At 47.9% G+C, this 25,073-nt stretch overlaps 12 protein-coding genes across 12 annotated transcripts; 6 read left to right on the forward strand and 6 right to left on the reverse strand.

Moving 5' to 3' along the window:
* Nucleotides 1-475: 475 nt before the first annotated feature.
* Nucleotides 476-1,482, reverse strand: I303_103908 (uncharacterized protein; the record flags this gene model as incomplete). Its single annotated transcript, XM_018407240.1, has 4 exons — nt 476-571; nt 636-1,016; nt 1,087-1,248; nt 1,327-1,482. The coding sequence occupies 4 exons, from the start codon at nt 1,480-1,482 to the stop codon at nt 476-478; spliced, it is 795 nt and encodes a 264-aa protein (XP_018264048.1).
* A 467-nt stretch (nt 1,483-1,949) lies between these two features.
* Nucleotides 1,950-3,203, reverse strand: I303_103909 (uncharacterized protein; the record flags this gene model as incomplete). Its single annotated transcript, XM_018407241.1, has 5 exons — nt 1,950-2,085; nt 2,151-2,251; nt 2,352-2,720; nt 2,826-2,996; nt 3,066-3,203. The coding sequence occupies 5 exons, from the start codon at nt 3,201-3,203 to the stop codon at nt 1,950-1,952; spliced, it is 915 nt and encodes a 304-aa protein (XP_018264049.1).
* Nucleotides 3,204-3,554: 351 nt separating this feature from the next.
* Nucleotides 3,555-4,833, reverse strand: I303_103910 (uncharacterized protein; the record flags this gene model as incomplete). Its single annotated transcript, XM_018407242.2, has 5 exons — nt 3,555-3,678; nt 3,741-3,841; nt 3,971-4,369; nt 4,445-4,609; nt 4,684-4,833. The coding sequence occupies 5 exons, from the start codon at nt 4,831-4,833 to the stop codon at nt 3,555-3,557; spliced, it is 939 nt and encodes a 312-aa protein (XP_018264050.2).
* Nucleotides 4,834-5,486: 653 nt separating this feature from the next.
* Nucleotides 5,487-9,241, forward strand: I303_103911 (uncharacterized protein; the record flags this gene model as incomplete). Its single annotated transcript, XM_018407243.1, has 2 exons — nt 5,487-5,606; nt 5,654-9,241. The coding sequence occupies 2 exons, from the start codon at nt 5,487-5,489 to the stop codon at nt 9,239-9,241; spliced, it is 3,708 nt and encodes a 1,235-aa protein (XP_018264051.1).
* Nucleotides 9,242-9,357: 116 nt separating this feature from the next.
* I303_103912 (uncharacterized protein) lies at nt 9,358-11,133 on the reverse strand (the record flags this gene model as incomplete). Its single annotated transcript, XM_018407244.1, has 7 exons — nt 9,358-9,511; nt 9,639-9,732; nt 9,851-10,028; nt 10,167-10,446; nt 10,524-10,738; nt 10,815-10,880; nt 10,987-11,133. The coding sequence occupies 7 exons, from the start codon at nt 11,131-11,133 to the stop codon at nt 9,358-9,360; spliced, it is 1,134 nt and encodes a 377-aa protein (XP_018264052.1).
* A 403-nt stretch (nt 11,134-11,536) lies between these two features.
* I303_103913 (uncharacterized protein) lies at nt 11,537-13,015 on the reverse strand (the record flags this gene model as incomplete). The annotated part of the gene is made up of 2 exons (XM_018407245.1): nt 11,537-12,709; nt 12,821-13,015. 2 exons carry the CDS (start codon nt 13,013-13,015, stop codon nt 11,537-11,539), a joined length of 1,368 nt encoding a protein of 455 aa, XP_018264053.1.
* Nucleotides 13,016-13,719: 704 nt separating this feature from the next.
* Nucleotides 13,720-15,499, reverse strand: I303_103914 (uncharacterized protein; the record flags this gene model as incomplete). Its single annotated transcript, XM_018407246.1, has 3 exons — nt 13,720-14,982; nt 15,078-15,365; nt 15,464-15,499. 3 exons carry the CDS (start codon nt 15,497-15,499, stop codon nt 13,720-13,722), a joined length of 1,587 nt encoding a protein of 528 aa, XP_018264054.1.
* Nucleotides 15,500-16,014: 515 nt separating this feature from the next.
* Nucleotides 16,015-17,672, forward strand: I303_103915 (uncharacterized protein; the record flags this gene model as incomplete). The annotated part of the gene is made up of 3 exons (XM_018407247.1): nt 16,015-16,071; nt 16,143-16,427; nt 16,512-17,672. The coding sequence occupies 3 exons, from the start codon at nt 16,015-16,017 to the stop codon at nt 17,670-17,672; spliced, it is 1,503 nt and encodes a 500-aa protein (XP_018264055.1).
* Nucleotides 17,673-18,500: 828 nt separating this feature from the next.
* On the forward strand, nt 18,501-19,123 carry I303_103916 (uncharacterized protein; the record flags this gene model as incomplete). Its single annotated transcript, XM_018407248.1, has 2 exons — nt 18,501-18,662; nt 18,875-19,123. 2 exons carry the CDS (start codon nt 18,501-18,503, stop codon nt 19,121-19,123), a joined length of 411 nt encoding a protein of 136 aa, XP_018264056.1.
* A 213-nt stretch (nt 19,124-19,336) lies between these two features.
* On the forward strand, nt 19,337-19,714 carry I303_103917 (uncharacterized protein; the record flags this gene model as incomplete). The annotated part of the gene is made up of 1 exon (XM_018407249.1): nt 19,337-19,714. The coding sequence occupies one exon, from the start codon at nt 19,337-19,339 to the stop codon at nt 19,712-19,714; it is 378 nt and encodes a 125-aa protein (XP_018264057.1).
* Nucleotides 19,715-20,758: 1,044 nt separating this feature from the next.
* On the forward strand, nt 20,759-22,194 carry I303_103918 (uncharacterized protein; the record flags this gene model as incomplete). Its single annotated transcript, XM_018407250.1, has 2 exons — nt 20,759-20,893; nt 20,989-22,194. 2 exons carry the CDS (start codon nt 20,759-20,761, stop codon nt 22,192-22,194), a joined length of 1,341 nt encoding a protein of 446 aa, XP_018264058.1.
* A 493-nt stretch (nt 22,195-22,687) lies between these two features.
* On the forward strand, nt 22,688-24,740 carry I303_103919 (uncharacterized protein; the record flags this gene model as incomplete). Its single annotated transcript, XM_065968868.1, has 9 exons — nt 22,688-22,794; nt 22,881-22,954; nt 23,023-23,048; nt 23,118-23,216; nt 23,286-23,717; nt 23,813-24,193; nt 24,286-24,380; nt 24,456-24,610; nt 24,682-24,740. The coding sequence occupies 9 exons, from the start codon at nt 22,688-22,690 to the stop codon at nt 24,738-24,740; spliced, it is 1,428 nt and encodes a 475-aa protein (XP_065824940.1).
* Nucleotides 24,741-25,073: the final 333 nt, after the last annotated feature.

Genomic DNA, 25,073 nt, shown 5'->3' on the forward strand with positions numbered 1-25,073 from the left:
GTGCGTGTGGACTTCTTTCCCTTCAATGACGCAGAAATGGTACAAAGAGCTTGCTCGCTTGATCTCACTGGAACATGTGACCCATGAAGCGATCGCCCACCTGCTGAACCCCCTTTGTAGTGAGTCTGTTGATTGATGAGATTGATGAGTGAGCGCGGCAGGACAATCGAATCATTGTATCTTACATTGTCTTACATTGATGCACTGACATATATGGATACATGACATACTTGTCGATGAGATCTCTCATCGATACATGATTAGAAGGTTCGACCATCAGACTACGCTTTCACTTCGCCTCAGCGTTTAATGACGAGATGCAGCGGCCATCGACAAGCTCGTGACTTTCATCACACTGGAAGATCTCGCACTTTCCCATGATGCAAGCTACGCCAATCGAAGACACCCCCCGAATGGCCGTACAGCTTTGATCGAATTCGAGTCAACCACGATGCTTGAACGGGTATTTCACAACTCACTCTGTGCCATTGTGATGCTGGTTGTCATCCGTCTGTACCTCGCCATATATGCATCCGCCACACGATTCCAGCTCATTCAGAGTGTTGATACACTGACTCCAGATCAGCTCAAGGACAGTATTTTGCCCAGATGCCCAGACAAGTTGGATCGCTTACCTCATAACTCCCTTCGGTACTGCCTTCGAGCAGGCAAGCGCTAGTGCTAGGTGGACAGTAGGCGTTTTGGACGTTCACCAGATTCGCCATTCCCCTCCTGGCAGCTCCGCTAGGCTGAGCAGTGTACGTGTAGATGAGCCAGTCTTCCCATCCGCAGTAAACCCAAGGCAGATTCGACCAGGTTGCGTCGGTGCCAAAACAGCCACATTGAGCGGTCGTCTGACCTTCGTAAGGAACGACTGCTGCATAGGGGAGGTTCTGGGACTTGCACTGAGTAAGACATTCGTACACGTTGAAGACGGAAAAGCCGTTAAGCGTCTGGGCTGGATGATAGCAGTGGATGTTGTTCCATCCAGCGCTCTGGGTTCCGACCGCGTTGACCTGGAGCATATTCAGCCAGATTGAGAACGATCTCACCTCTACTGAACCACAGGAGATAGAGAGAGCTTACGTATGATTCTCCAGGTCCATCTGTACCGGCGTTACATGCGTAAGGATCATTCAAGTAGTAGGCATAGTCTGGTGCAGCGTTGGTACAGAAGCACGTCTCGTAGATTCCTACCCCGCCGTAAAAGCCATATTGATAGGAATAGCTATACCCGATACTGGCGCACTGGCGCAGATACCATTATTAATATGCTTGAAGAGTTCAATCGCTTGGCGATGAGGTTGAGCCCCGAAAACCACTTACATCGCAAGGTACTGCAGGTGGATTCTCCCCGTTGTAGATATAGTGGCCTGTAGCTCCCTGAAAGATCGCTTCACGGTCGAAACAGCCGACATACGCCGCGTTTGCGACCTCGAGAAGGCTTAATGCGATGATAGTTGTACTGGTGAGTGTGACCATGGTGCAACGACGATACTGATTGTTTGCAAGCTGATGTGGAGAAAGAAGGATAAAATCTCTGTTGAAAATAGAGTATTGACTCCATAAGTCCATATGTACGAAGGAGATGCACAGATCTACAATGTGAGATCGCACTGTCCCCACCTCTTAAGCCGAACAAGGGTTCTCGCGGAGGTTTTTTTTTTTCAAGTTGTATGATATTGATGGTACCTACGATGGAGATCCTCGTCCGGAAGACCGATCAGCATGGGCAAGTGATGAATGTCAGATGGCTTTGCATCGTGTGTTAAACACCGTTAGCAGATGATTGTAGCAAGATCAGAGTCGTACAGAAATAGCAATTTCCGGCAACCCACTTCCAGGCCCTCAAGTCCCGACATCACAAGAGAAACTTTTGAAAAGATAGCATAAAGCGTGTATGATGATGATCAAGAAGATTGATTGTGTACAGATACAAGAAGGGGCGATCATCTCGCTTGATGCCCATCAAGGGGGACACAGATCTGATCCTTGAGGACATGACCCTCTTCACAGGCCAGAATCTCGCATTGACCAACGGAGCATACGACTCCGGTGGCCAAGACTCCAGCGAGAGCAGTGCAGCTGATATCATCAGAATCATTCAGCCTAAGCCTCGTGTGTACGGAAGTCTGGGAAAGTGGGCTCACTCGGTTCCACCTTGGGTTCCGTCACGAAGCTCCTCGTGTACGCCGTGTCTGTGAGTGATACATCCACCGCAGGACTCAGGGTCGGAAAGGATGTCAATACACTGAACAACGTCACATCAACTCGTGATCTTACCTTACTTTGTGATGTAGAAGGAGATGTCTGCCAATGACATGAGGGGTCAAGAAAATATATTCACTCACTTCGTAGTCATCATTGACGGAAGAAAGACCACAAGCCGTCAATCCTTCCGGACACAGTCTATGCTTTCTTTCCGACTCCAGCCTAGCTTTCTGTCGTTTGACCAAAGAGCTAGGCTGTACATCGCGCTGATAGATATACCAGTCCCCTAAATTGCATGTCGTTCTTGGTCGGGTTGCCCAAAGGGAGTTATCATCGTAGCAGAAACAATTACCTTGAGGTTCACCACCGTTGAAATAAAGCCGAGCGTACGTATGAGAGCCGCAATGATCGAAGCATTCGAATACCGTCTGAACTGGTGTGCTGAGCTCGAGCGTGTTTGGGGACGTGGTGCAGTAGTTGAACGTAAAAGGGGTCAAATGGGCCGAGACCTGTAGAGAAACGGATACAAGTTAGCATGCTGGGTCGTTGTGCCTACAGCGGATCGACTAGCTCGAGCATTTCTCTATCATATGCATTGGACGGAGTCGGCTTACAGTGACATCTCCAAAATCAGTATACCCAGGCTCACAATTCTCCCAGCCATCCTCGATGTACTGAAAGTCAGGTGGAGTGTCTGTACAATAACAGTATTGATCGATACCTGGTCTCCCTCGCCACTTGTCGTACTCGTAGCTGTACTTCTTTCCTTGAGCAGTACATGTGTCCTGTATATAGTCAATCAGTAAGTCTGAGGAGTGCGTTGGGCTGTGTGAGGATGAAAGATGTTCACTCACAGGGCAACTAGCTCCGAAGATGCCTAGCCATTCTCCTACTTGGCCGTCCAGTGCGTTAGGGTAAGAGAAACATCCGTAAAAATCATAGGCGGTCACGAAGGTCTCGAACAGAACAAGAGAGAAGAGGATGGACAACATTGAAAGTTATGTGCTTCTTGGGTTGGAGGCCTGGATAATCGGTGATTCAGCACTTGAAGCGATATCAGGATGCATCCATTTGGCATCATACAGAATATACCGTTCTTCAGACGATGTTCCGGGAATTGTCGAGGTCTTTCGTCGCTTTGCGAATGATACTGATCTTTCAATTGATCGAGAACCGAAAAAAAAATCCTCTCCCCGCTTGTGTGTCCAGGTACCATCGATTTAAGGGTGATCACATTGAGCGCGGAGCCGATCAATCACAATTTCAGATGAATAGATTTGCAAAGCCCCCTTCACCAAAATAGCCGAATTGATGCATAAGCAAAGAATTATGGGAAGAAAAACCTATTCCCCATCAGAGAAGCAATGACCATCACGAAGATCATATTCTTCCTGACAGCTTAATGCCACGCACTGTCCCGCCGCACATGTAACACCAGACAATGTGGTGCCGGGAAGTGACGTACAGCTAAATCACGCATGAGTCAGTATGCCAACTGAGAAGACGGGTGCTAGGGGATTGCCACTCACTCCACTCCGGTCACAGATGGTTTGTTCGTGTGGCATCGTGTACCAAATTCGCCGTACAGACATCCTCCACATGATTCCAGCTCTGCATCTGTGTCGATGCACTATGCAGGTTTCAACTATGTTAGCAAGCTTTCAGGTTGTCTGGAACAAGCGAGAGGGCAGGCGAGGCTTGGAACGCAGGAAAGGAGGCACGAAGGGTCACTATCATGGATGGATTATGATGAACTCACTTCGAAGCTAAGACCATCCCCATCCAAGATGTTGCAAGCTGTCTTCCCACCAGGACAGAGTGATGTATCTTTCCTTTCCTCCAAAAGCCTCTTCGCTCTCGCTTGTCGTCTGGCGATTCCTGAGGGCTGAGTTTCCCAGAACTTATATTCGTAGGTGAAAGCAACGTTGAATCCGCAAGTCACTGGAGCAGTCTCCTCCCACCATCTATACCCTTCGCACCAGCATCCAGGAGGACTTCCATCATCTTTGTAAACCACCAACGCATATCTTGTGCAGATACCAATACATTCCACGGCATTGTTGACTGGATGATAAAGTGAAGGGGATCCGCCATTTACGCCCCAGCATACCCTGTCTAAGTCGTCGGTCCATCGCCATCGTGGGACGTTGGCTGTGACCTAAGAACGACCGTCAGTTCGCAGCGCTCCTAATCCTCCTCATGCGGTCTCGATGCAGCTTTGAACCTGACTTACGGTGACGACGGAAGGATCATTGGCTCGACAAGCATCTGCATTACCGACCATGGACTCAGGTGAAGGAGCTTCAACGCTGCACAAGCAGTATCTGTCCACTCCACCATCAGTTCGAGGTACGACGCGATCAAACGCGTAGGGCCAGTCTGAGGCAATGCAATGATTCTGCCGTTGAACCCTTTTCAGCATGAATCACGCTTGGCTTGGGGAGACGACGGTATGGGACTGAGAAGACTCACGAAACAGCTGATGTCTGAAGAAGGCATCAACTCCATTTGTTGACCACCGAGGACATCGGGATAGGAGAAACATCCTATGAAAAGCTCGTCCGCTCTGGCCACCTCGATGGCCAACGCTGCGAGAAAGTAGATAAGCAGAGGGGACATCATTTTTTCCAGTGTAATCAGTGTCCGTGATATTCAGTATGCCAATGGGGTTTATGAAGAGTTAAATTCGTGTACTGGTGCATGCTGGGGATATGATAAGAGACATTAACATAGGTCAGTCTTTGAGCTCAAGGTTTCCGATATGATCCTCTTCCCTTCCAGATTGCACCTTGATCCCCACGCACACACAAGCTCATCCACGTTTTAGAACGCAAGGCGATCCGATCGCCGCCAACCACCCATCAGACTCCGACCGAGAGACCGAGTGTCTCCATATTATGATAGGTTTCCATCAATCAGCCGACAACTTCATCATATGAAGACTCGTCATGCGATCAAAGCTTGGGTATAAGCTATCAAGGACGCACCGATGCAGACTCCAGCTGGATGATCGATTTAGCGTCGCAGGCGAAGGCGGGATCAAATTATTCCAATCGACTGCCCTCCACCTGAACAGTCTGAAAGAGAATGGTACAAACCTACAAACCACTTCGAAGCCTGTACTTGTCACCTATTCTCCACCAATCTTTCAGAAAAGATCTAGAGCATCAAGAGAGGGTCACCCGCCGCACTGCCTTTCACTCCAGGAACCAAAAGACACACACTTTCACAAGAATGTCAGCTCAAATTCGCTGAGCACAACCGACAAAGGAAGGATGCCTGTGCCGACATCGTCAAGTACGCGGTCTTCGAACATGTCGTCTTCGAGAAATGCGAGTCCTATGACCCCATCAAGTGTGGCGAGCAGAATGGCTAGGCTGGAGGCATTTCGAAAGGTGAGCTTGTTCACATGGACAAAGCGGCATAGAGCTGATTTGACTAGCTCAAACCGACGTGCGTAGCCTTGATGGCTATAGCTGCCCAACCCCCGACCAAGAATTCCCAGCATGCCCGCTTGATCGACACCTTGACCCATGAGCTGTCCGGCGAACCGGAGACTTCACTTGATTCAGCCGTCATCAACTACATCCTCTTTCCACTGACTTCGATATTACGCCAATCCAACCCTTCTACCTTACCCGACAACTTCCTCGAGTCGGCTTTCAGGCTGTTAGAACGCACCACGACGGCTTGGAGAAGATGTGAAGGAGGGATGGAAGTAGTAGCCTGGGAGCAGCTTTGGAGGTTCACCATTGCTGCTGTCGGGAACCAAGCCGTTGGAAAGGCTGATAAGGGTAAAGGAAAGGAGAAGGAAAGAGAACCCAATCAGGAAATAAACTATCAAGCTGTTCTCCTACTTGCCGCTCTGCTGTCACCCACACCCCCTGAACAGGAGGGCTTACCCCATCCAACACCATCAATGCTTGAAAAGGTAGCCACCTCAAGATCGCCCTTACTACCTACCTTATTCCAAACCATCACATTCCTGCTAGAAACAAGTGCTCCCCAATCACCATTCCACAAGCTTCAGCTAGCTTCTCTCAAACTTCTTCGACAGCTTATCCAGGCCTACCTCAATGGAAAGCTGGAGGTGCTAGCCGCCATATTGCCGGGAGTAATCAGCTCGATGGCCAAGATAGTACAGGCGGGAAACAACTTGAAGGGGGAGGTAGCTCAATCTGTTCTCGGGCTGATTGAAGACGTCATTACCTCAACTTTCAGTGATATTGGTCTAAGAGATTTAGGATTACTCCGACCGGTCGTAGATGATCTGAGTCAACTGGCGGAAGAATGGACATCGACCGAAGCTATACCGCCTGATCAACAAACGCCGCCTTCTCCAACTTCCTCCGCTTCGTCCAAAGGGCCTTCACCGAATCCGTTTCCCCCTCTCACATTGTCGTATCTCTCTTTCACCTCAACACAACTGCTAAATGCTATACCACCGATTCTCTCCATCCTGTCTGGCCACACATCAGATCTTGCTCGACGTGCGGTCATCTCGCTCTCCTATTCGATCATACAGATATGTCATGAATCCCTCTCTGATCTGCAGCCGCGATGCCTCGCTGCCTTGCTCTCACTCTCGCAAGACGGATTCGAGTCTGTTCGCCACGACGCCCAACATAGATTGAATATCCTGCTGCAGAATGACCATCTGTCACTCAATACCACGCTGCTGGATATCCTAAATAACGCTATCAATGCTTTGCCGAGACTAGTTCTTTCAGAGCAAGATAAGAAGGTCGATGAAGCGACAGATATCATTGTCGCGATCTCACAAGCTTCTGCTCTGGTTATCGACCGAGAGGGAAACCGACCAGGCAATACAGCAATAGCGGATCTTTTGGGGCCAAAAGGTGGTGTCGAGAGGTGGAGCTGGTCCATTTTAAACTGTCTTGAATTCGGACGACCCAGTGGATGGTCGTCTACTGCAAGTTCGGCAGAAAGACTGGGCCAGATTGGCTGGCAAAGAAGTTCGTCTTCAGTCATACCCCTTCTCCTGAACAACAACGACGCTCCTCGGGGATCGGATCACACATTTCCCCATTTGCCTCTTCGGCATATAGAGTCTGAACGGACTGCAAAACGTCTAGGAGAGATGCTGCAATCACTCGGTGCAACTGGTGGTGAAGCTGCCTTGCACTCAGTAGAATATTTCATGCTGTTCGCCAAAGCCAACAAAAGGAGGCAAATCGCCAAATCAGTCTCGGCTATCTGGGTCTGCGAGAGACTGCTGGGAGGCATAGCGACCGCTCAATTGGATGGTGTGGATGGGCGAATCAGCAAGTCAGTCCGTAAGATGAGTCGGGAAACCGTCAAAATCTTAGTCTCTATGGACGATGACGAAGAACGAGATGATCATGACGAAGAAGAGCCAGATTACAGGGATAATCTCGATGCCGAAGCATTGGTGCCTGTCGAACGCACCAAGGGTATTCATACGCTCACCACCCTCCTAGACAAGAAGCCGATACCCAACACGCAGGCATCCAGAGAGACGCGCCGATTGCATAACCAAGCTCAGCGATCACTCCTCACTTGCCTCTCCCTTCAAACACTTACTCTGACATCCCGAATCCTCTCATCATCCTTCCGGCCTCTCTTGCTCACTTCACTGTATGTGATCCTATCCCACCTCGCCTCACCGCAACCCATCATCCGAGAATACGCTACAATCGCCCTGCATACTATCTCGTACAACGTCGGCTATGCAAGTCCTCAAAACATGGTCCTCGATAATGTGGACTACGTGATCAACATCGTCTCTCTCCATTTACTGCCTGCCAAGCTATCCCCAAACGCTCCGCTGGTATTGATAGCTATGATCAGATTGGTTGGACCGGACATCGTCCCGATGGTGCATGATCTGGTGGACGAGATCTTCGATGCTTTAGACGATTATCACGGGTATGAAGCCTTAGCAAGCAGCTTACTGGCTGTCCTTGGAACGCTTATCGAGGTGATGAATGATGAGATTGCTTTGCAGGGCATCACGCCGGAAAGAAAGAAGCATCTAGACGAGAACAGAAGGGTTGAGAAACCGCCTAATCTAAAAGATGACTTCGAGCAGTTCTTCGGATGGTATAGTGATCGAGAGAATAGGAGAAAAGCGGAGGTGCAAGAGATTCTGCAAAGAGCACCTCAACATGCTTGGGGCAAAGCGGATCTCATAAATGACGCCACCGAAGACGAGGAAGAGGGCATAAAGCACAATGGGGATGGGGAGGAGGGTGAAGAACCCAAAGTCGAAGTCGAGGAAGAACAAGAGGTTCCACCGACAAGGACTCAGGAAGTGTGTATACGTATACTCACCAAGTCAATCTACTTCTTGACGCACAATTCCCCCTTTTTGCGATACAAGATCCTCTCGATCATCGGGAACGCCACACAAGTCCTAGCTAGAGGAAATAGGGAGAAAGAGCTTTTACCGCTCCTCAACGATTCCTGGAATTCGATCTTGAATCGTTTAGACGATACTCAGCCGTATATAAAAGTGGCGGCACTGGAGAGTATAAGTAAGATGTGTGAAGAAGTAGGGGATTTCATGAGTAAGAGAGTACTGGATCATGTTTGGCCAAGAATCAAGGTCATCTTGGCAGATCAGTGGAAAAGCGATAAACAATCTGCTATGTCCAAACATCGCAATTACTCTTCTGCCGGTGGTTCTGGGATCAACGTGGATATTGGAATGGACCAATATAGTGTTTCTCGTAAATTACATAAATCGATCTTGGGGATCATCCTTTTTATATTGAAAGAAGTCCCGGTGGATGATAGTGTGATCTGGGAGATTTTGCTGGTGTCAAGACCGTTCCTCGATAAGAAGGCTCAAGAGGACTTACAGCAAATGGCGAAAGATGTGTATGAGGAGTTGAGCAGAAGGAATGGGGATGTGACGTTTTTAGTGTTGAACGCTACTTTGGGTGGGCTGGAGGGTGATAAGGGAGTGTGGAATTATCTCAGGGAAGAGAGATTGGATATAGCGGACAACGCTGAAAATATCTCATTGATGAGTGCGAATGCTTGATCTGGTTGAATGATGAATACAAATGTTGTATGCATTTACAAATATGGGTTATGGCTATGGATCATCGTAACGGATCACGAATGACCAGTTTTAACAGGTCCCTCGATTGCTTGCCGTTATATCTGACCAGGCATATGCAATTGCCTCAAGATAACACCGCCTTCCTTGAGCACAGCAGCAGAAGCCTCGTCCATACTGTAACTCTGATTATACACTACTTCTCGTACACCACATTGGACAATCTTCACTGAACATCGAAGACACGGACAACTACATTCCAATGGTTATGGGGGTCAGCAGACCAAATTGACAAGTGGAACGAACAAAATCATACGTCTTAGTTGAGGGGCTAACCAGCGTGAGGTGTGTCGAGAGGGGAGAACAGGGTCAGACTCACGTATTACAGTAGATTACAGAATCGTCGCCTATCCGATCTCTTCCAGCTTCCAACAAAGCATTTTCCTCGGCATGCAAACACAGGCATTCGTCCACTATGAGGTATAGGTGTAAGTGTGAATCATCGATGGATGGCAGAGAACAATTGCTTTTGCCCGAGACAGATTCAAGCTTGGTGGGACGCTGTAGTCGATACGAATCGACTCGACTCACAGGCTTCACCACCCCTCGCAGAACCATTACATCTCCTACATCCCCCCAGATTACAATTCCTCGTCCCTCTCGGTGTGCCATTATATCCCGTCGACAATATCCTCTTTGAGCGCACTAATAGTGCTCCGACACGGCGTTTCATACAGTTTGACCGATGAGAAGCTAGCGAAGCGAGAGTCTATCCATGTAATGATAAAGTATAATATACAAGCGGTTAGCACGGGAGAAGCTTGCTAAATCCGTACCCTGGCCCTTGACTATAGGTGTTCGAGTGGATTGGATTAGATCGAGATGAGGGAGAAAGTAAACAGCCCACCATAAAATAAGTATCCCAGCCTGGCCTGAGTCTTTCTTGGTCCACTAAATCCAATTCATCAAGATATCCTTCCAGCGCTTCGACAGTCGGGAAATTATTACAGATGGAAATTTGAGCGAGGGTCAGTGATCGCTTGAAATCTGTTTGAGGATGATGGGAGAGCGATAATTGCGAGCCATTTGCCAAGGATGAGGATGATGAGGGTAAAGAGGGTAAAGAGCCGTTGAGTAGTGTATCGTGAGATTCGATGAATTGCTCGAGCGAGATTTTAGTTGGTGAACTGCTGAATACCTGCTTTAGTCATTCTTTGGGTTTTGCGGAGACGCAGAGAAGGCAATGAATATAGGACGGACTCACCGTATCCTCTCTCTTTGATATCGGACTAACAAGGGACCATCTACGCTGACGCACAGGAAAAACGGGCGTTTCACGAACGGCTCGATATCGTCGAAAGAGGTCAAGTCGGTAGTCACATGATTCGAGAGCCAATTGCGTGTTATATAATCGAGCAGAGTATTTCGAGAAGTGAATGTAAGATTTGAGCAGTCAGATGGAGATTCGAGGGGCGTAGACTGATCCCGTGCTCAGAATTAGTGTCACTCAAGCGGACATCAAACAGGATATGACTGTGTTGTAGTCCTGACTCACAGGAGTTGGCGTAGTCGTAGACGATACACTTAGACCGTTCATCGGCTTATCCAGCTCATTACCGTTCTATGGAATCTCATCAGCACCAGCAGCCCGATTCTTCTCATTGTGCCGGATCTTCCATTCATTCTGGGAGGATGATGGGTATGTCGGCGTGAACACTCAGACTTACAATCTTAGATCCATTCACAAGTCTTTGAGCCTGGTCATCCTTGTCCTTCGAATCGAATTTTACCCGCTTGAACCTATGTTTCCGCTCGAGATACTGCAACACAGTATTCTTACCGGAAGACGGCGTACCGATGATGGCTATAAACATCAGGCTGGTCTTATACTATACACAATGGAACCCGTCTATCTATCTTTCACTTATCAGAAGATAACAAATTAATTTTCGAGATCATGTCGAATTGGTGCAGCTTGACGCGACGCGTTCAAAGATCATCATGACGCTCGGACCTCCACTTGACATGTCCACTTGTCGTGAGGAAAAGTCTAGTCGCTGAAGGACGGACCTATGGTACGTAGCATATAGCATATAGCGTGCAGAATACAGGTTTATCACTGGCTGTATGTGTGAAGTGGAATCATGACATTGATTGTCAAGCAGTGCGTACGGCATTGAAGGGATACACGCGTTGGTGACCAATCCTTAATAATTCGGTCTCCAGATTATACAGTACTGCTAATCATGATTCTAGAGAGTCTCCAGAAGGTTCCCTTCACAAAGCTGGGCAGGGTGGCGCATCACCTTTCATAATTTCCACCTCAGCACATAAATGACCATCGTTTTCTGCATCCGCAGCCGCATCCAGCCCACTATCGAGTCCAAGATACCTTTTCAGCGTGTCCATCCCTTCGGCATGAGAGTACGCCACCGTATTACTATGTCCTCCCATCAGCTGTCCAATGGCATTATACAGCATCGTCGGATCACTTATACCGTATATCTCAATTTTCGTGCCCTTATCGATATTCAAGTTCGGCGAGATCTTGCGACGCATTACGAGTTGACTCTGAATATACGTGTAGACCAGACTTTGAGTTTGGGCATTACACGTCCGGAAGATGGGATCTACGATCCATCGATTCAATGTTCCTTCGGCGATGTGTATCCATACTCCCCGGTGAATCTGTTCCAACAAGTGCGTCGTATACACCTCAGGCAATGTTCGGAGATATTCGTCGGAGTCTAAGAGGGAATGGCGTGTCTGGATCAGATGATCATTTGGGAAATGGCGATTATATATCGGAGTCATCGGACCAGAAGAAACGTAGTTGCATATGAATTTGGGACGCGAGGTTGCGGTGAGGTATCGACCGAAAAGTAGCTGTTTGAATAGATGATGTATTGTCGATAACTTCCGTTCCGGGTTGAGCTTCTCCTCTTCCGTTCGTGCTTTTAAGCTAATCTGGAACTGGTCTGCGGGGATAAAGTTGAGTCGGGTGAAATTAGGGTTAAACATATCCCATTCATAACCCCCAATAGCCCCAGTAGTTATAATTTGGAGATTTGGGAAGAGGAGCGGTGCGAAAGGTGATTTCGCCCAGCCCATCAGAGGGACTAGAAGCGATTCCATCGCTAAGTTGATATCGCTCGTTAGTGCTGGTATTACGCTTTCAGGTAAATTCAGATGATGGAGTATCGCAGCTGGTAATGGACCGGTTTCGCTCTCACTTTCTCCAAGGATGCAGTTGGTCCTCAGGGAAGTATATGCGATATCGAGCCGCTTGATATGAGTCAGCAAGCGAAGTTTACGCGTCTGGAACTCGGGACTCGAGATGGTCTGCTGAGAGTCGGAAGGGGTTATAGATGGGACACCGTATAGGAAAAGCGGGAAGTTGGAGACGATGACTCGGGAGTATAAGATTGGTCCGGCGTATTGATGGAAAGTCTGTAGATATCCAGTCATTTCTCAGCGTGATTTGACTGGGAAGGGAACAGTACGATAAAGAGGCTGGACTGATGCAATGGCTAGCAGCACGAGAATTATCATTCCACTCACCTTGTTGACTCTCATGGCGACAGTCAAGTCGTGCTGATGATAATCGTCAATCCTCCCTACTGATCCTCTGACGCCCATCGGTCTTCGCAGATACGATATGACCCGTCCCCATACTTCGGATGGCAGCTGCTTTGGCGACGTATCTGGAGCTGCTGATTTTGGAGACGGCTCCAGACTGTTGATGGACTTCGACATGATGTTCTGCCTCTCAGAGGTAGACTACTGTTTAGTTTGCAGTGATTGATCTCGTTAGGATGCCGTAAGGCTGGACTAGATAAAGTAACTAGTTGATAAGTGATCAGAGAGACTACTGAATAGATCTATTCGATAAGACACGACGACTTATTGTGTCCTTCGCTAAAAGATTGACCCGTCGAATGGAGCCAAGCGATGAGTAGGTTGCGTTGACTCCGCTAGTATGTCAAAGCTGTGCAAAGTCCGATCAGTCAGTCAATACTCGTCGGCGCGTTCGGTTCACTTTCGGACTTGATCCCTTTCCTCCATTCCGCTAGTGCACTTTGCCAGGCACAAACGCACTCGGTGTCTTGGCATCCATAAGTCAGTCAAGCTCGTTTTGATGCACTTGTCATGATGCTCGCTCTTACCCAAGCTGTCTGAAGAGAAGCAAATCGCTCAGCGCAAGTAAGGGGACAAACGGATAAAGCAAGGATGTGACTATCTGAAGAACGTCTTTTAATCTCTAGTCAGACAGGAGGTGGAGTGAAACCATTGACATGATCAGATACATGTCAGACTTGTTCAACGGTGTACAACTTCAAGTATAATATACAACAGGTAAAGGCGGGACATAAATCGTCTCATATCGATACAAACACACCCAAGAATCTTGTTGAGAGCGTCCAATGATCCATTCATGAATGAGGGAAAGGAATTTGAGCCTAATCATATCGTATTCCATCCGTACTGACTCGACAAGCTGGGCATGGGCCCGCTTCTTCGTCCACCAGAATGATGTCACCTATTCCCGGGATAATATCCAAGAAGGCGCACAGCTGAGACACTTTCAGTTCGTAAGTCCACCAAACATCAAAGCTGAACCAACCCTCCTCCGCTAGAGTCTCCATTCCATGATCGATCAATTCTATATTACCCAAAACTCCATAAACCTCAATTCTCGTCTTATGTTCCGGCTTGAAACTCTTAGCAACAGTCGTAAGGGCTTTCGTCTTCTCATCTAGTTCCTGATATTTTTTGAATTCTCCCAGGTTATGCCTGAGCCACAAGAAGAAATCTGCTTTTTGCCTTCGATCACTGTACACGATCCATTCATGGGTGTCCAGTACCCATCGGCTTGTTGATCCTTGATATATATACGGCTGGACCCTCCACCTGAAGAACACTTTTGCGTCAGGCCGAGTGGGTAAGATGAATTTCTCGACGGATCTAGGGTAAATATGTAGCGTTATCGTTTCTGGCTGGGGAAGCTTGATCTTATCGTATCGACCCTCATATCTAGTATAGGCGTACGGGCCTGCCGAATCGTCCATACAAACATGTTTCGGCGTTGCCAATCTGGCCAATTCATAGGAGAATTGTAAACGTTTATTGATGGTTGACATTGCGCTAAAAGAATTCTCTCGCCCGTCGATCTTGTGCGTATATCGATCCAGTTTGCTTGGAAGTAGAGTGTATCGTGGCCAATTGACATTATTGTTCGGATTGCTGATTCCGTAAAACGGTCTGTCTAAGAACGGCGCTTCGTGTTCGTATTCATACTTGAACGAAGGGTGTGAGGTAGTCAGAATCTGGAGATTGGCCATGATGACGGGAGTATTCGATTTCATGTATGTTCGTCTCAGTCCTCGGAAGTAGTGGATATATCGGACGGCGGATTGGGAATTGTCAAGATCCTGTATCATTCTTCTGATCTCCTCGCTATCCTTTTCGTATCTGAATATTTTCGCTTCGAATTTCTTCTTATCTCTCTCGGAGATGGGAAAGCGCAGGTCGATTTTGCAGGTGGGAAACGATGTATATATCAGGTCCAAGCGATGGACGAACTGAAGGAGGTCAAGCTTGGTCCAGCGTTTGTACCTTTGAATGGAAGCGAGACTCTCCTCAGCGGCGCCGTAGAGGAACAGATGGGGTTTATCGGTGACTACTCGAGCGTAGAGTACTGGTGCTGCCAAATAGTAGAATTTCTGTACAATGCACAAAACAATATGTCCGTCAGGCTTTGATGAAGATGTCAGGTGAAAAGGGCCAAAAATACTGAGTCGAGATCGATACTACTTACTCGGCATACCCGCATTGCATTCACCAAATCTCGCTGGTGATAATCACCCCTCTTCCTCGTTTTCTCTTTGATCGGTCCCACCTTCCTCCTTAGATGTACGAAGACCCTCTGCCATATCTCGATCGGTAATTCTGGTAGCTCCCTTCTCTCGTTGAGGTCGTCAGGGCAATATGTGAGCGATTCGCCTTCCTGTTCTAAAGAGTCTACGAGGTTGATCGGGTGGAAGTATATATCTTCACCGGACATAGCATACGGTAGGGTCTTCCCGGACTTGACGAATTCCGCTGCCTGTAGTCACAAATCAGTACCTGGAGTTCGGCTGACTCGCATAACTGCAAGAAATTTCACGCCGTTGACGAAGTGAGTGATGGTGATGTATCACTCACCCTTTCGACGACAGGCTTCGATACTCCGGTACCCATGATCAACCGTTCTCAACCCAATGTCGTGCGTATCGTATATTATGATAGAGTTGCGTTTCGTGCTCTTCGTGCTGTTCAAGTTGCACTTATAGATGGCTTGTTGAGCTTGAGCACGATCATAATGCTGATTATGACGGACTCGGTAATATCATCCTCACATGATATATGCTGACTGGATGCTTTCGTGAGGAACGTTGAGGCTGTGCGTTATTCCTTTGATTTGTGTTTCATTCTCATCTTCCCCATTAGCGCTCGGACCTGACTCACCATAAAAGCTGATAACTCTACTTTGTTACGTCATCCTTCAAACTCAATTCACTTCACGCGATAATCAATCAGACGCTCGGACCGGACATGCAGCTATGCACAGCTTTCCATCAATCAATCAATTGAAGGACTCATGAGCAGCCTTCTAGCTTCTGACTCCCCTCTTACCTCAATATCGCTCAGTCTCAAGAACTTCTGAGATATGTGACCTGCTGCCCTACCGGAGATCACGGCTGCAATACTTGAATATGGGAGCTAGCGATTCTAGGCCGGTCATTAAGAAAAGAGAGGAGGAAACCCGTCGAGTGAGCTTCCCTACGAAGCTCACCATGCTACTTCGGATTGGCTTAGGGATGCTTACGAACTGTTTCCTCAGCTGAAGCTGCTGCTCGCTGTGGCACGGGGAAGGCAATATTTCCCATCTATCCCGCAAGATGATATACTGCAATTTCCCATTAAACCTCATTTTCCGCTTATCACGCCCTCGGGACCGGAATTCCAGGTGACTGTCGCTCCATCTCGAACGGTCCCAACTCTATTGAGAGAGATCTGGGAGAAGATCGTCTGGAATTTACGAAGAGAGATGGGTCCGAGAGCGATGGGGAATGACGCAAAGCAGTTCCATCAACATGATTTGACTGTTGCAATGAGGGTGAACAAGGTGAGTCCGAATCATTGTACAGAAGGACCGAAACAAATTCTGGGTCTATCATTAAAGATGTCCATTGACTTATCAAACAATCAGATGTTCTATTCCATCGCAGCCCCGATCTTATACGTTAGAATAATCACTCTTAATCCCAAATTACTCTTTTCGCATACTTTCTCCCAACCAATCTCGCCAGACCGACATTCGAAATTGGAGTTGTTCCAATACACCCAAAGGCTGGACATAGGATATGTCCCTGAACATTGCCTGAGTGAATCAGAACTCGATCCACCAATAAGTAAGATAGACAGGCCGATGCTGTCTCGAGCCGGGCTATTCCCAGTCAAGAGTCGGTGGCCGGGTATCACGCTTTTGCGAGACATGGACCTGGCCTATCAATCTGAGCAATCGCTCGAGACCATACGCCGGAAGATCTCGACATTTAGTCCGAAGAGTTATGGGCTGGATCAAATAGGGTTGTTCAGTAATTTGAAAACTCTGACGGTTGGTGCTTTTGGGAAATCACAACACTCAAGATGGGACGCAGGGTACAATTTCTTCTCGAGCAATTTCGAGAGGTACAAACCTTCTCACGATTTTTGGAGTGTCTTCGCGCACAAGCGGGAAAACGACGAAAACTTAGACCTTGCCCCTCGACGTAGATTCGGATACGAGATCACCTCACCTCTCAATACACCGAACCTCCAACATATCTGCGTTGACAACTTTACAGGTCCATACTCAATCTTCAAGACCGACAACAAGAATTTGAAGAGCTATACGATACATATAACGAAATCGATTGTGGATACAGGATGCAAGTCGATACCTATCATACCTGGAATCAAGAACCGGTGGATTATCGAGCCTGAAGCGTGGGAGCGAAGGAAAGATACGGGTAAGAAAGACTGGATCGTAGATAGAGGAAGCACGTATCAATGGCTCTTCGGCAAGGTATATGAACTTGATCCTCTGGATTTTGAGTGTCCGGGAACGGAGTTAGTCATATACGGAGCGTTGAATGAACAGATACTGGATGAAGAGTACAAGTATTTATCGGGGTGGTTGGTAAATGAGTGGGACATGGCGTGGGATTGGGAAAGGAAAAAAAAGGAGATGGATAGATTCGTAGGCGTGGAAGAAAAGGGAATAAAGGAAGTAAGGCTGGAAGACGAAATACAGGGGCAGTGCGACGCATGTGGAGCTCGTTTCGGGGGCGAGATGCAAAGAGTTCCGTACATTTTTGAGGATTCTTGAGGTATACAATTCTCATGACGATGGCTCAACGATGTATCGATCATTATGCTTCATTCGGATTATACATTGACGAAAGCTGTAGGTTGCTCGTGCGGATCGCTTAGTAGCTTAGTCAGGAACCGTACAACGCATGAATGACTGTTCTCTGCCCCCTGAAACATCAACCCTTCCCTCTTCCTCTTTGTGCAAGGTGCCCCCGTTCAGTCCTTCGACCCCGTTGCGCATACTCTGACACGTCAAGTGAAATCAGCATTACCCTACAGTCTTATCCGCATAGTCTGCTTCGACTCACCTATATACATCTAGCAGTCTCCTCTGCATTTGCATTTGAAGTATTATTGTATGCTGCGAAAAGTTTGGCACGAAACGCGTTTTTACACCTTAGATGTGTGTTTTGAATGGCTTCTATAGCAAGAATTATGTATGGTAGTCGCTTCATTTTTCCGCTGGGACACACTCTCCCGACTACTAACAACATCATCCATGGGCTTATAGCGAGGTCGTAAAGTGGGTAGAAGCTGTATATGTTCTGAAAGGTGAAGTTGTGTCTGCCACAGAAGCTATGGTGGTGAAAATTTAAGGTTTGTATGGGGTCGTATTTTTGGCAACAAAGATGCCCGTCTAGGCGTCTGCCGTTGGATCAGCATGCCAGATTGATGAAATTTACTGTGGGCTGCACCCCTCAAGAACCCCAAGGGCCAAAAAAATATGCACCTGTCATACCAAAGTGTTGATCTAACGGTGCTAAAAAGGCGCCATTTACAGTGTAAAAACGCGTTTCGTGCCAAACTTTTCGCATCATACAATACTCAGCCGTCATACTCCAACATGCTCGGAGCAGAAGTCAACATAAACGCCGTCGACTTACCGGACGACCTGTGGTTAGCGATATTCACCTTTTTGCTTCGTCCCGCTCCGAAAGCAGGTTCGATATGTGGACGCGAGGGGTTTCATCAACAAGACTTGACAGCTGTGATGAGGGTCAGCGTGGTAAGTCTTTCCTCATGGCGGTTCCTCTTCTTTGTACCCACTTTCGTCGAGCCCACTGTATGTCCGCAAATTGTGAGGTGGGGTATTGATCTGGATCAATACTGTCTGTCATAGCGTTTTTTCGAACTAGCAGGATCTCTCTTCTACGCCCAGCCAATCATCGATAATCCTCAATCGCTCTTCCACGGATGACACCAAATGAGGATCAACAGCCTCCGAATGCTACGTTCGCGATCAAATCACTGCGACATGTTCGATCCCTTACTTTCACGCACAGAGATACTGCTACGGATCTCCAAACGAGATTGTACAGCGACGATACCGGAATTGAGACGGGCCAGCACCCTATGCAATGGGTGGAAGACAACGCTGTGACAATCGAGAATGACGAAGAAGCTTGCGCAGAGGTCGCTCGAAATTTGGACCGACCAGAAGTGCAGAGTCTTTTGACAGGGATCTGAGGAGCGGGTATCGAGCGATTAAGGATTGGTGCGTATGATGGAGGATGGTGGACGTACGCATACTGCTTACTTGGATCTACGTTGACCTTTCGTGCACTTCGAGGTCAAAAGGGTAAGGGTGCTAACGTCAAGATCAAGACGGGAGTCAATCCAGTGTTTCTTGGTGAATCGCTGTTAAGGATTTTTAGGCCGAAGAGCACTGAGCAGTACGAGATGGCTGGTCCGATGTCGATCAACGATCGCAAGTATCTTCAGGGACCGCACGAGAAAGAAAACGATGAGGAGAACAAGGATGAGAGGGGGACATTCGATGATGGCAATGAGAGGAATGGGGAAGGTGACGACAAGAAGAAGGCAGAGACGTGCGCGAATGGAATCCTGGAGAATACCGATACTTTCATCACTCATTGGAAGATCGACTATGATCTTCAGATCGAGTATGACCATCTCATCATCCCAATCGTTGTACCGGGAAAGCGGAATGAATGGTATATCCAGCCGACACACACTCCGAAATCAGAGGCGTACACGTACGAGAAGACTCAATATGAGATCATCGGTATGATCTTAGAAGGCATCGCAGATTTTTGATCTAGACGTCTGGAATCTCGATTTCACTCCACCGAAACTTTCTTCAGCAGCCGGAATGATGATGTCTGGACGACACTTGTAATATTCGACATGTCCGACCTCCTTCCTGACTCTCACATTCATCTTACCCAGAGCCAGCTGCTAGAGCTTCCCATAGAGCTGGATTGATCGCGGGGTACTGCTGAAGATACAGGAGTGCCTGACTACCCCACACGGCTGAGGGGTGCAAGTCCATCAGCCAATAATGTGGGCCAGGGGACTTATGGTAGTGATCAGTATGTGAGGCGCTTTGGACATCTGGGTCTGCTAGAGTTAACCTCAGAAGGTATAAAGCTTGTGGATATCGAATGTCCGGTATCGAGACTCAGGGTGATTTTTAGATCCTCGAATAGACACCGTCTTTCTCCGGGCAGATACGGTACTTTACTGTAAATCAGTCGAAGTTTTTAGGTACCCTTTCTCTCTTCCACTTGTAATGACTGAAATCGTTGCATTCGGCACACGCGGGGCAACTAGACTTCTGTGTATCGCCAAAATCCTCAGAGCAGTGATGTATTGTAAGCGGTAGATCTGTTGGACCGTCAGCAGAGTTGCGAATAAACATCCTCATACAGCTGAACTTACAATCCTCAACTCATGTCCACGGTGCCGGCAGTCACGGGCTCCGTTTCTGGTAGTGCTGTCACTATCGAGGAGCTTACAGACTCACAGATGTGTTTTGGCAGACGTGTGAATGTGAATCGCTCACCACTTGCACGAGTACTCAGTGAAACACACTAGTGGCCAAGGGATTCAGGGCTCACGGGTTTCAGCTTGGTTCGCATGGTATGTACTAGGGCTAAGATTATCACCGATACCTCGAATATCCTCAAAACCTGTTATCCTTCTGTTTTCGTCTTGAAGTCACTTCCCCGAATTCGACTGCGCGTTTGCTGGAGAGCTCGGAAAACACATACTGTACTGGGTGTTGGACAGGTCTTTTGCGAGGAATCTGGTCTTTCTCAAGGAACCGGACGAAAGACACGATCCAAACCCAACCACACCATGGTCGACCTCCCCGACGACATCTGGCTCGTCATTTTGACTTGCTTGCAAAGACCAGTACCCAAGATTGGTCAAGGATGCGATCGAAGAGCCTACCATCAGCATGGTTTGACAACGATGATGCGGGTGAACAAGGTGCGTTGCCGTCGGACACGAGCGGCCTCGAATGCCTGCGAATGAGCATATACATATGGGGTTGCGATTTTAACAGTGATGTGTGAACGTAATAGCGCTTCTTCGATCTTGCTGGCAAGCTTTTATATCAAAACCCCATCATCGATGATCCAGCAGCATGCTTTGAAGGGGTTTCATCCATGAGAGGCATGAAGATCCGCCTGTTGAAACATGTTCGAACGATCGATGTTACCCATCGACAAAGTCTACTCGGACCTGGAACAGACGATGTCCTGTATGAGAAGCTGGATGAGGCTGGTCAGCGGCGATGGGACGATAATTTCCATCAGAAGAGCAGAAGGGATCTCGATAGTTGCGATAGGGCTCATACGATTCTCAACGATCCATTGACGTTCGGTCGGCTGGAGAGTGTGTGGCAAGATGGTGTTGAATGTCTGAGGATAGGGGGGTATGATGCTGGGTGGTGGATGACGAGTATGCGTCAACTGCATCATGCAAGAAGGATTAGTACAAACCACTTCTCGGGAACGGAGTATTTGGCTTCGGGGCTTCAGACGATGCTGTCTAATCAGCTGGAGAATACTCAGGACGTGGAAGAATTCGGATCAACGCTGATTCGTTTATGCCGACCACGAGTGATTGAACAGTTCGTCGGCTGGGGCCCGATGTCGATCAACAATTGTCTGGAAAACCAAGATGGCCTAGGCCTGTTGGACGATACGCAGACGATCATCAACCACATAACGTTCACGTCAAATCGAGAATTTGGTTCGCCCAGGATAGCGAAAGTGATACATGGCAAAAACAACAAATGGTACATCTCCTTGAATCCTATACACGAGTGGTTGACTCGAGATGACGAATACGTGTACGGTGGTCAAGATTTGTACGACGAGAATCGGGGAAGGATGGGTCTGATTGATCTGGTCTTAGATGCGATTATGTGTAATAGGACTAAGCCTCGACTAAAAAGGACGAGCGACTCGGACTCGGGTGAAAATGATAATGATGCTTGGACGACACTTGAGGTATACGACCTGCGGAAATTGTTTCGTCAAGTTGAGAAGGAGGAGAAGGAAGACTTGATTATCTTTCTAAAGCAATTGGGCGGAGTCAATTGGGCGGATTACTTTCCTGCTCGTCTGACAGCGGAAGTCAGTCGTGGCGACGATCATCAAGCTGTGGAAGACAGATTCGGATATTGGGGAATGATGGAGCTGGATCACAATGGAGATTTGCGATTTGTAGATATCAAGCACGAGGCATATAAGCTGAAGGTGACTTTCCATGATACGGTCTGACTGAGGACTGATGACAAGCCATGCATGTAGAAGCTCGCTCGATAGTGCTACCATTGTCCGGCATACCTTTCCGAAGGCTTGATCATGTATCACGCGCAGAGCCTTCTCGAAGAAGAAGTGTCAAGTGCATCCAAATCTGAAGCTCATTTCTAGCTGATGCTGACACCGCAGACGGGTTTGACGGGTTGAAGCTCGTTTATCTGAGTTACCTGCTCGTATGGTGGACTTCTGATTTTACGGGAGTGCCGTCCCGCGCGTGTGTTGTGGTAGTCGGATTTGGACGGTGTCAACGCCGAGTTAGACGGAACTAAATTATGTGATTGTATGGTACTGCACATTTTTAACGGGCATATATGACTGGTCTGATTCCGGTGACAGTGACAGACAGCGTCATTTCACTTGATTTGGCTGTTTTGATAGTTGATTTTTTGATATCTTATTCAAAGACTCTGTCCTTCTCCTACTATTCTTACACCTCCGGACCAGCTTCAACATGCTCCGAAACTCATCGCGTATGCTCGCTTCTTCCTCCAGATCCGCCTTGTCGCGATCTGGAGCTAGGACTCTTGTTGTTGCTCGTAATGTAGCCAAACCCCAAGTGTGCGTACTCATCCCCTCTCTGAACGTGTTCGATACCGAGTCCCGCTTGCGAGCACAAAGCTGACGTTGGCATGAATAACATTCAGCGCCAGACTCGCCATAAAACCCCAACAAAACTTCATCTTCAGATCCGCTTTCCACTCTTCCTCATTACTCCTTGGTAAGCGGACTTGAGCAATTATTGTATTTCTCGCGCACTGTCAGCTGACTGACATGTGGTGTATACAGCTGAAACCGTCAAAGTACCTCAAATGGTGAGCTTGCATCGACCTCCCCAGTCCGAGGAGACCTCAAGCTCACTGCTTCTCTGCGTTGCGTGACAGGCCGAGTCCATTACTGAGGGTACGCTGAAACAATGGAGCAAACAAGTTGGAGATTCTGTCAGTCAAGATGAAGAGATAGCTACCATTGAGACGGATAAGGTATGCCGCACATCGTTCAGCTATTTGTGATGAGTTCATCCAATCAGCTGACGCTTACGGCTCACATAGATCGACGTTTCAGTGAATGCCCCAATGGCAGGAAAGATCGTTGAATTACTTGCGGAGGAAGACTCAACCGTTACTGTCGGACAAGACCTGTTCAAGATTGAGCCGGGAGAGGGAGGTGGCTCAGGATCAGGCGAAGCTTCTGAGAAAGATAAATCGCAACCATCGGGAGCTGCCAAATCGGAAGCTAAAGACGCTCAAGAGGGTAATCGGGATCAAGCTGCTCCTGAAGCCGCCAAAGAGAAAGGCGCAAGCGAAGAAGTGCACCAAAAGCAAGACCAAAAAGCTCCTGCGTTAGATAAGTCTTCTGAGGAGAAACCTGCGCCTAAGAAAGAGGAGAGTGCTCCTAAACCCGCATCTAAGAAGGAGGAGAAACCCAAGAAGGATGAGGGGGCTAAGCAGGAGAAAGCTCTAGGAAGCAGGAATGAAATCAGAGTAAGTATGCGTTCCAAACCCCAACCCAGAGACACTCTGATGCAACGAGTGAGAGGGGAAAATGGCAAGCTGATTTATGGAATCATGGTGAATAGGTCAAGATGTCGAGAATGAGGCAGACTATCTCAACCCGATTGAAGGCTTCTCAAAATGCCGCTGCCTCTTTGACGACTTTCAACGAAATTGACATGTCATCCCTCATGGAGTTCCGAAAACTCTACAAGGACCAAATATTGAAGGTTGATGGAGTCAAGCTCGGTTTCATGTCCGCTTTCGCCAAAGCTTCTTGTCTAGCCCTCAAGGAGATCCCAGCCGCCAACGCTTCCATCGAGGGTGATTCTATCGTCTACAGAGATTACGTGGATCTCTCGGTCGCCGTCGCTACCCCCAAAGGTCTCGTTACGCCGATTGTGAGAAATGCGGAAAGTATGGGCTTGATTGAGATTGAGCAAGCTATTGCTGAATTGGGTAAAAAGGCGAGTGAAGCATTTCAATCTACTCTAGCTTTTGGCGAATATCCTGGGGAAGGCTCTGAGCTCTATGCTGATCTCGTTAAAAATATGTATAGGCTCGAGACAACAAGTTGGGTATTGAGGATATGTCTGGAGGTACTTTCACTATCTCCAATGGTGGTGTCTTCGGATCTCTTTACGGTACACCGATGTAAGTCTTTGTTCCGTTCTTCATATCACATGTCAAGAACGAGAAATACTGTGCTGATACAATATTGCTATGCAGTATCAACTTGCCCCAAGCTGCTGTACTGGGTATGCACTCAATCAAGGAGAAGCCGGTTGTGGTAAACGGTCAAATTGTTATTCGACCCATCATGGTGGTTGCTTTGACTTACGACCATAGGTTATTGGATGGACGAGAGGCTGTGACATTCTTGGGTGAGCCTCTCTTCTTTCAAGCTGGAATCACGGTGGCGAATGATTGTGCTCATCATGTGTCTTCTTCGCAGTCCGAGTCAAGGAGTACATTGAAGATTCTAGACGAATGTTACTTCCTTCGCCTCTTTAAACGGTATCTCTTAAATCATATATCGTGCAGGAGTATGGTGGCCAGCACAAGCATGTGGATGGGAAGACCAAGTGTTCGCGGGCTTGACGATTGGTAGTCAGGTGCGGAGAGGACGGAGTAGTATCATACCCAAAACAATACAAACGTACCTCCATTGTTCCTTTGATGTCATGCAATATCATTTATATCGGCTTTGCGCTTTGCACTTTGTCTCTCTCATTCAACGGAATTTTGGCACTTCTGAGCATGAATCGCAGGAACAGGTCTACTACGGTGCAGGACAAACCACGTGGTGACCGACGTCAGAATAGTCTTCCAAAGGACCCTTTTTGC

This window comes from Kwoniella dejecticola, chromosome 4, assembly GCF_000512565.2.
Source record: "Kwoniella dejecticola CBS 10117 chromosome 4, complete sequence".
NCBI lineage: Eukaryota > Fungi > Basidiomycota > Tremellomycetes > Tremellales > Cryptococcaceae > Kwoniella > Kwoniella dejecticola.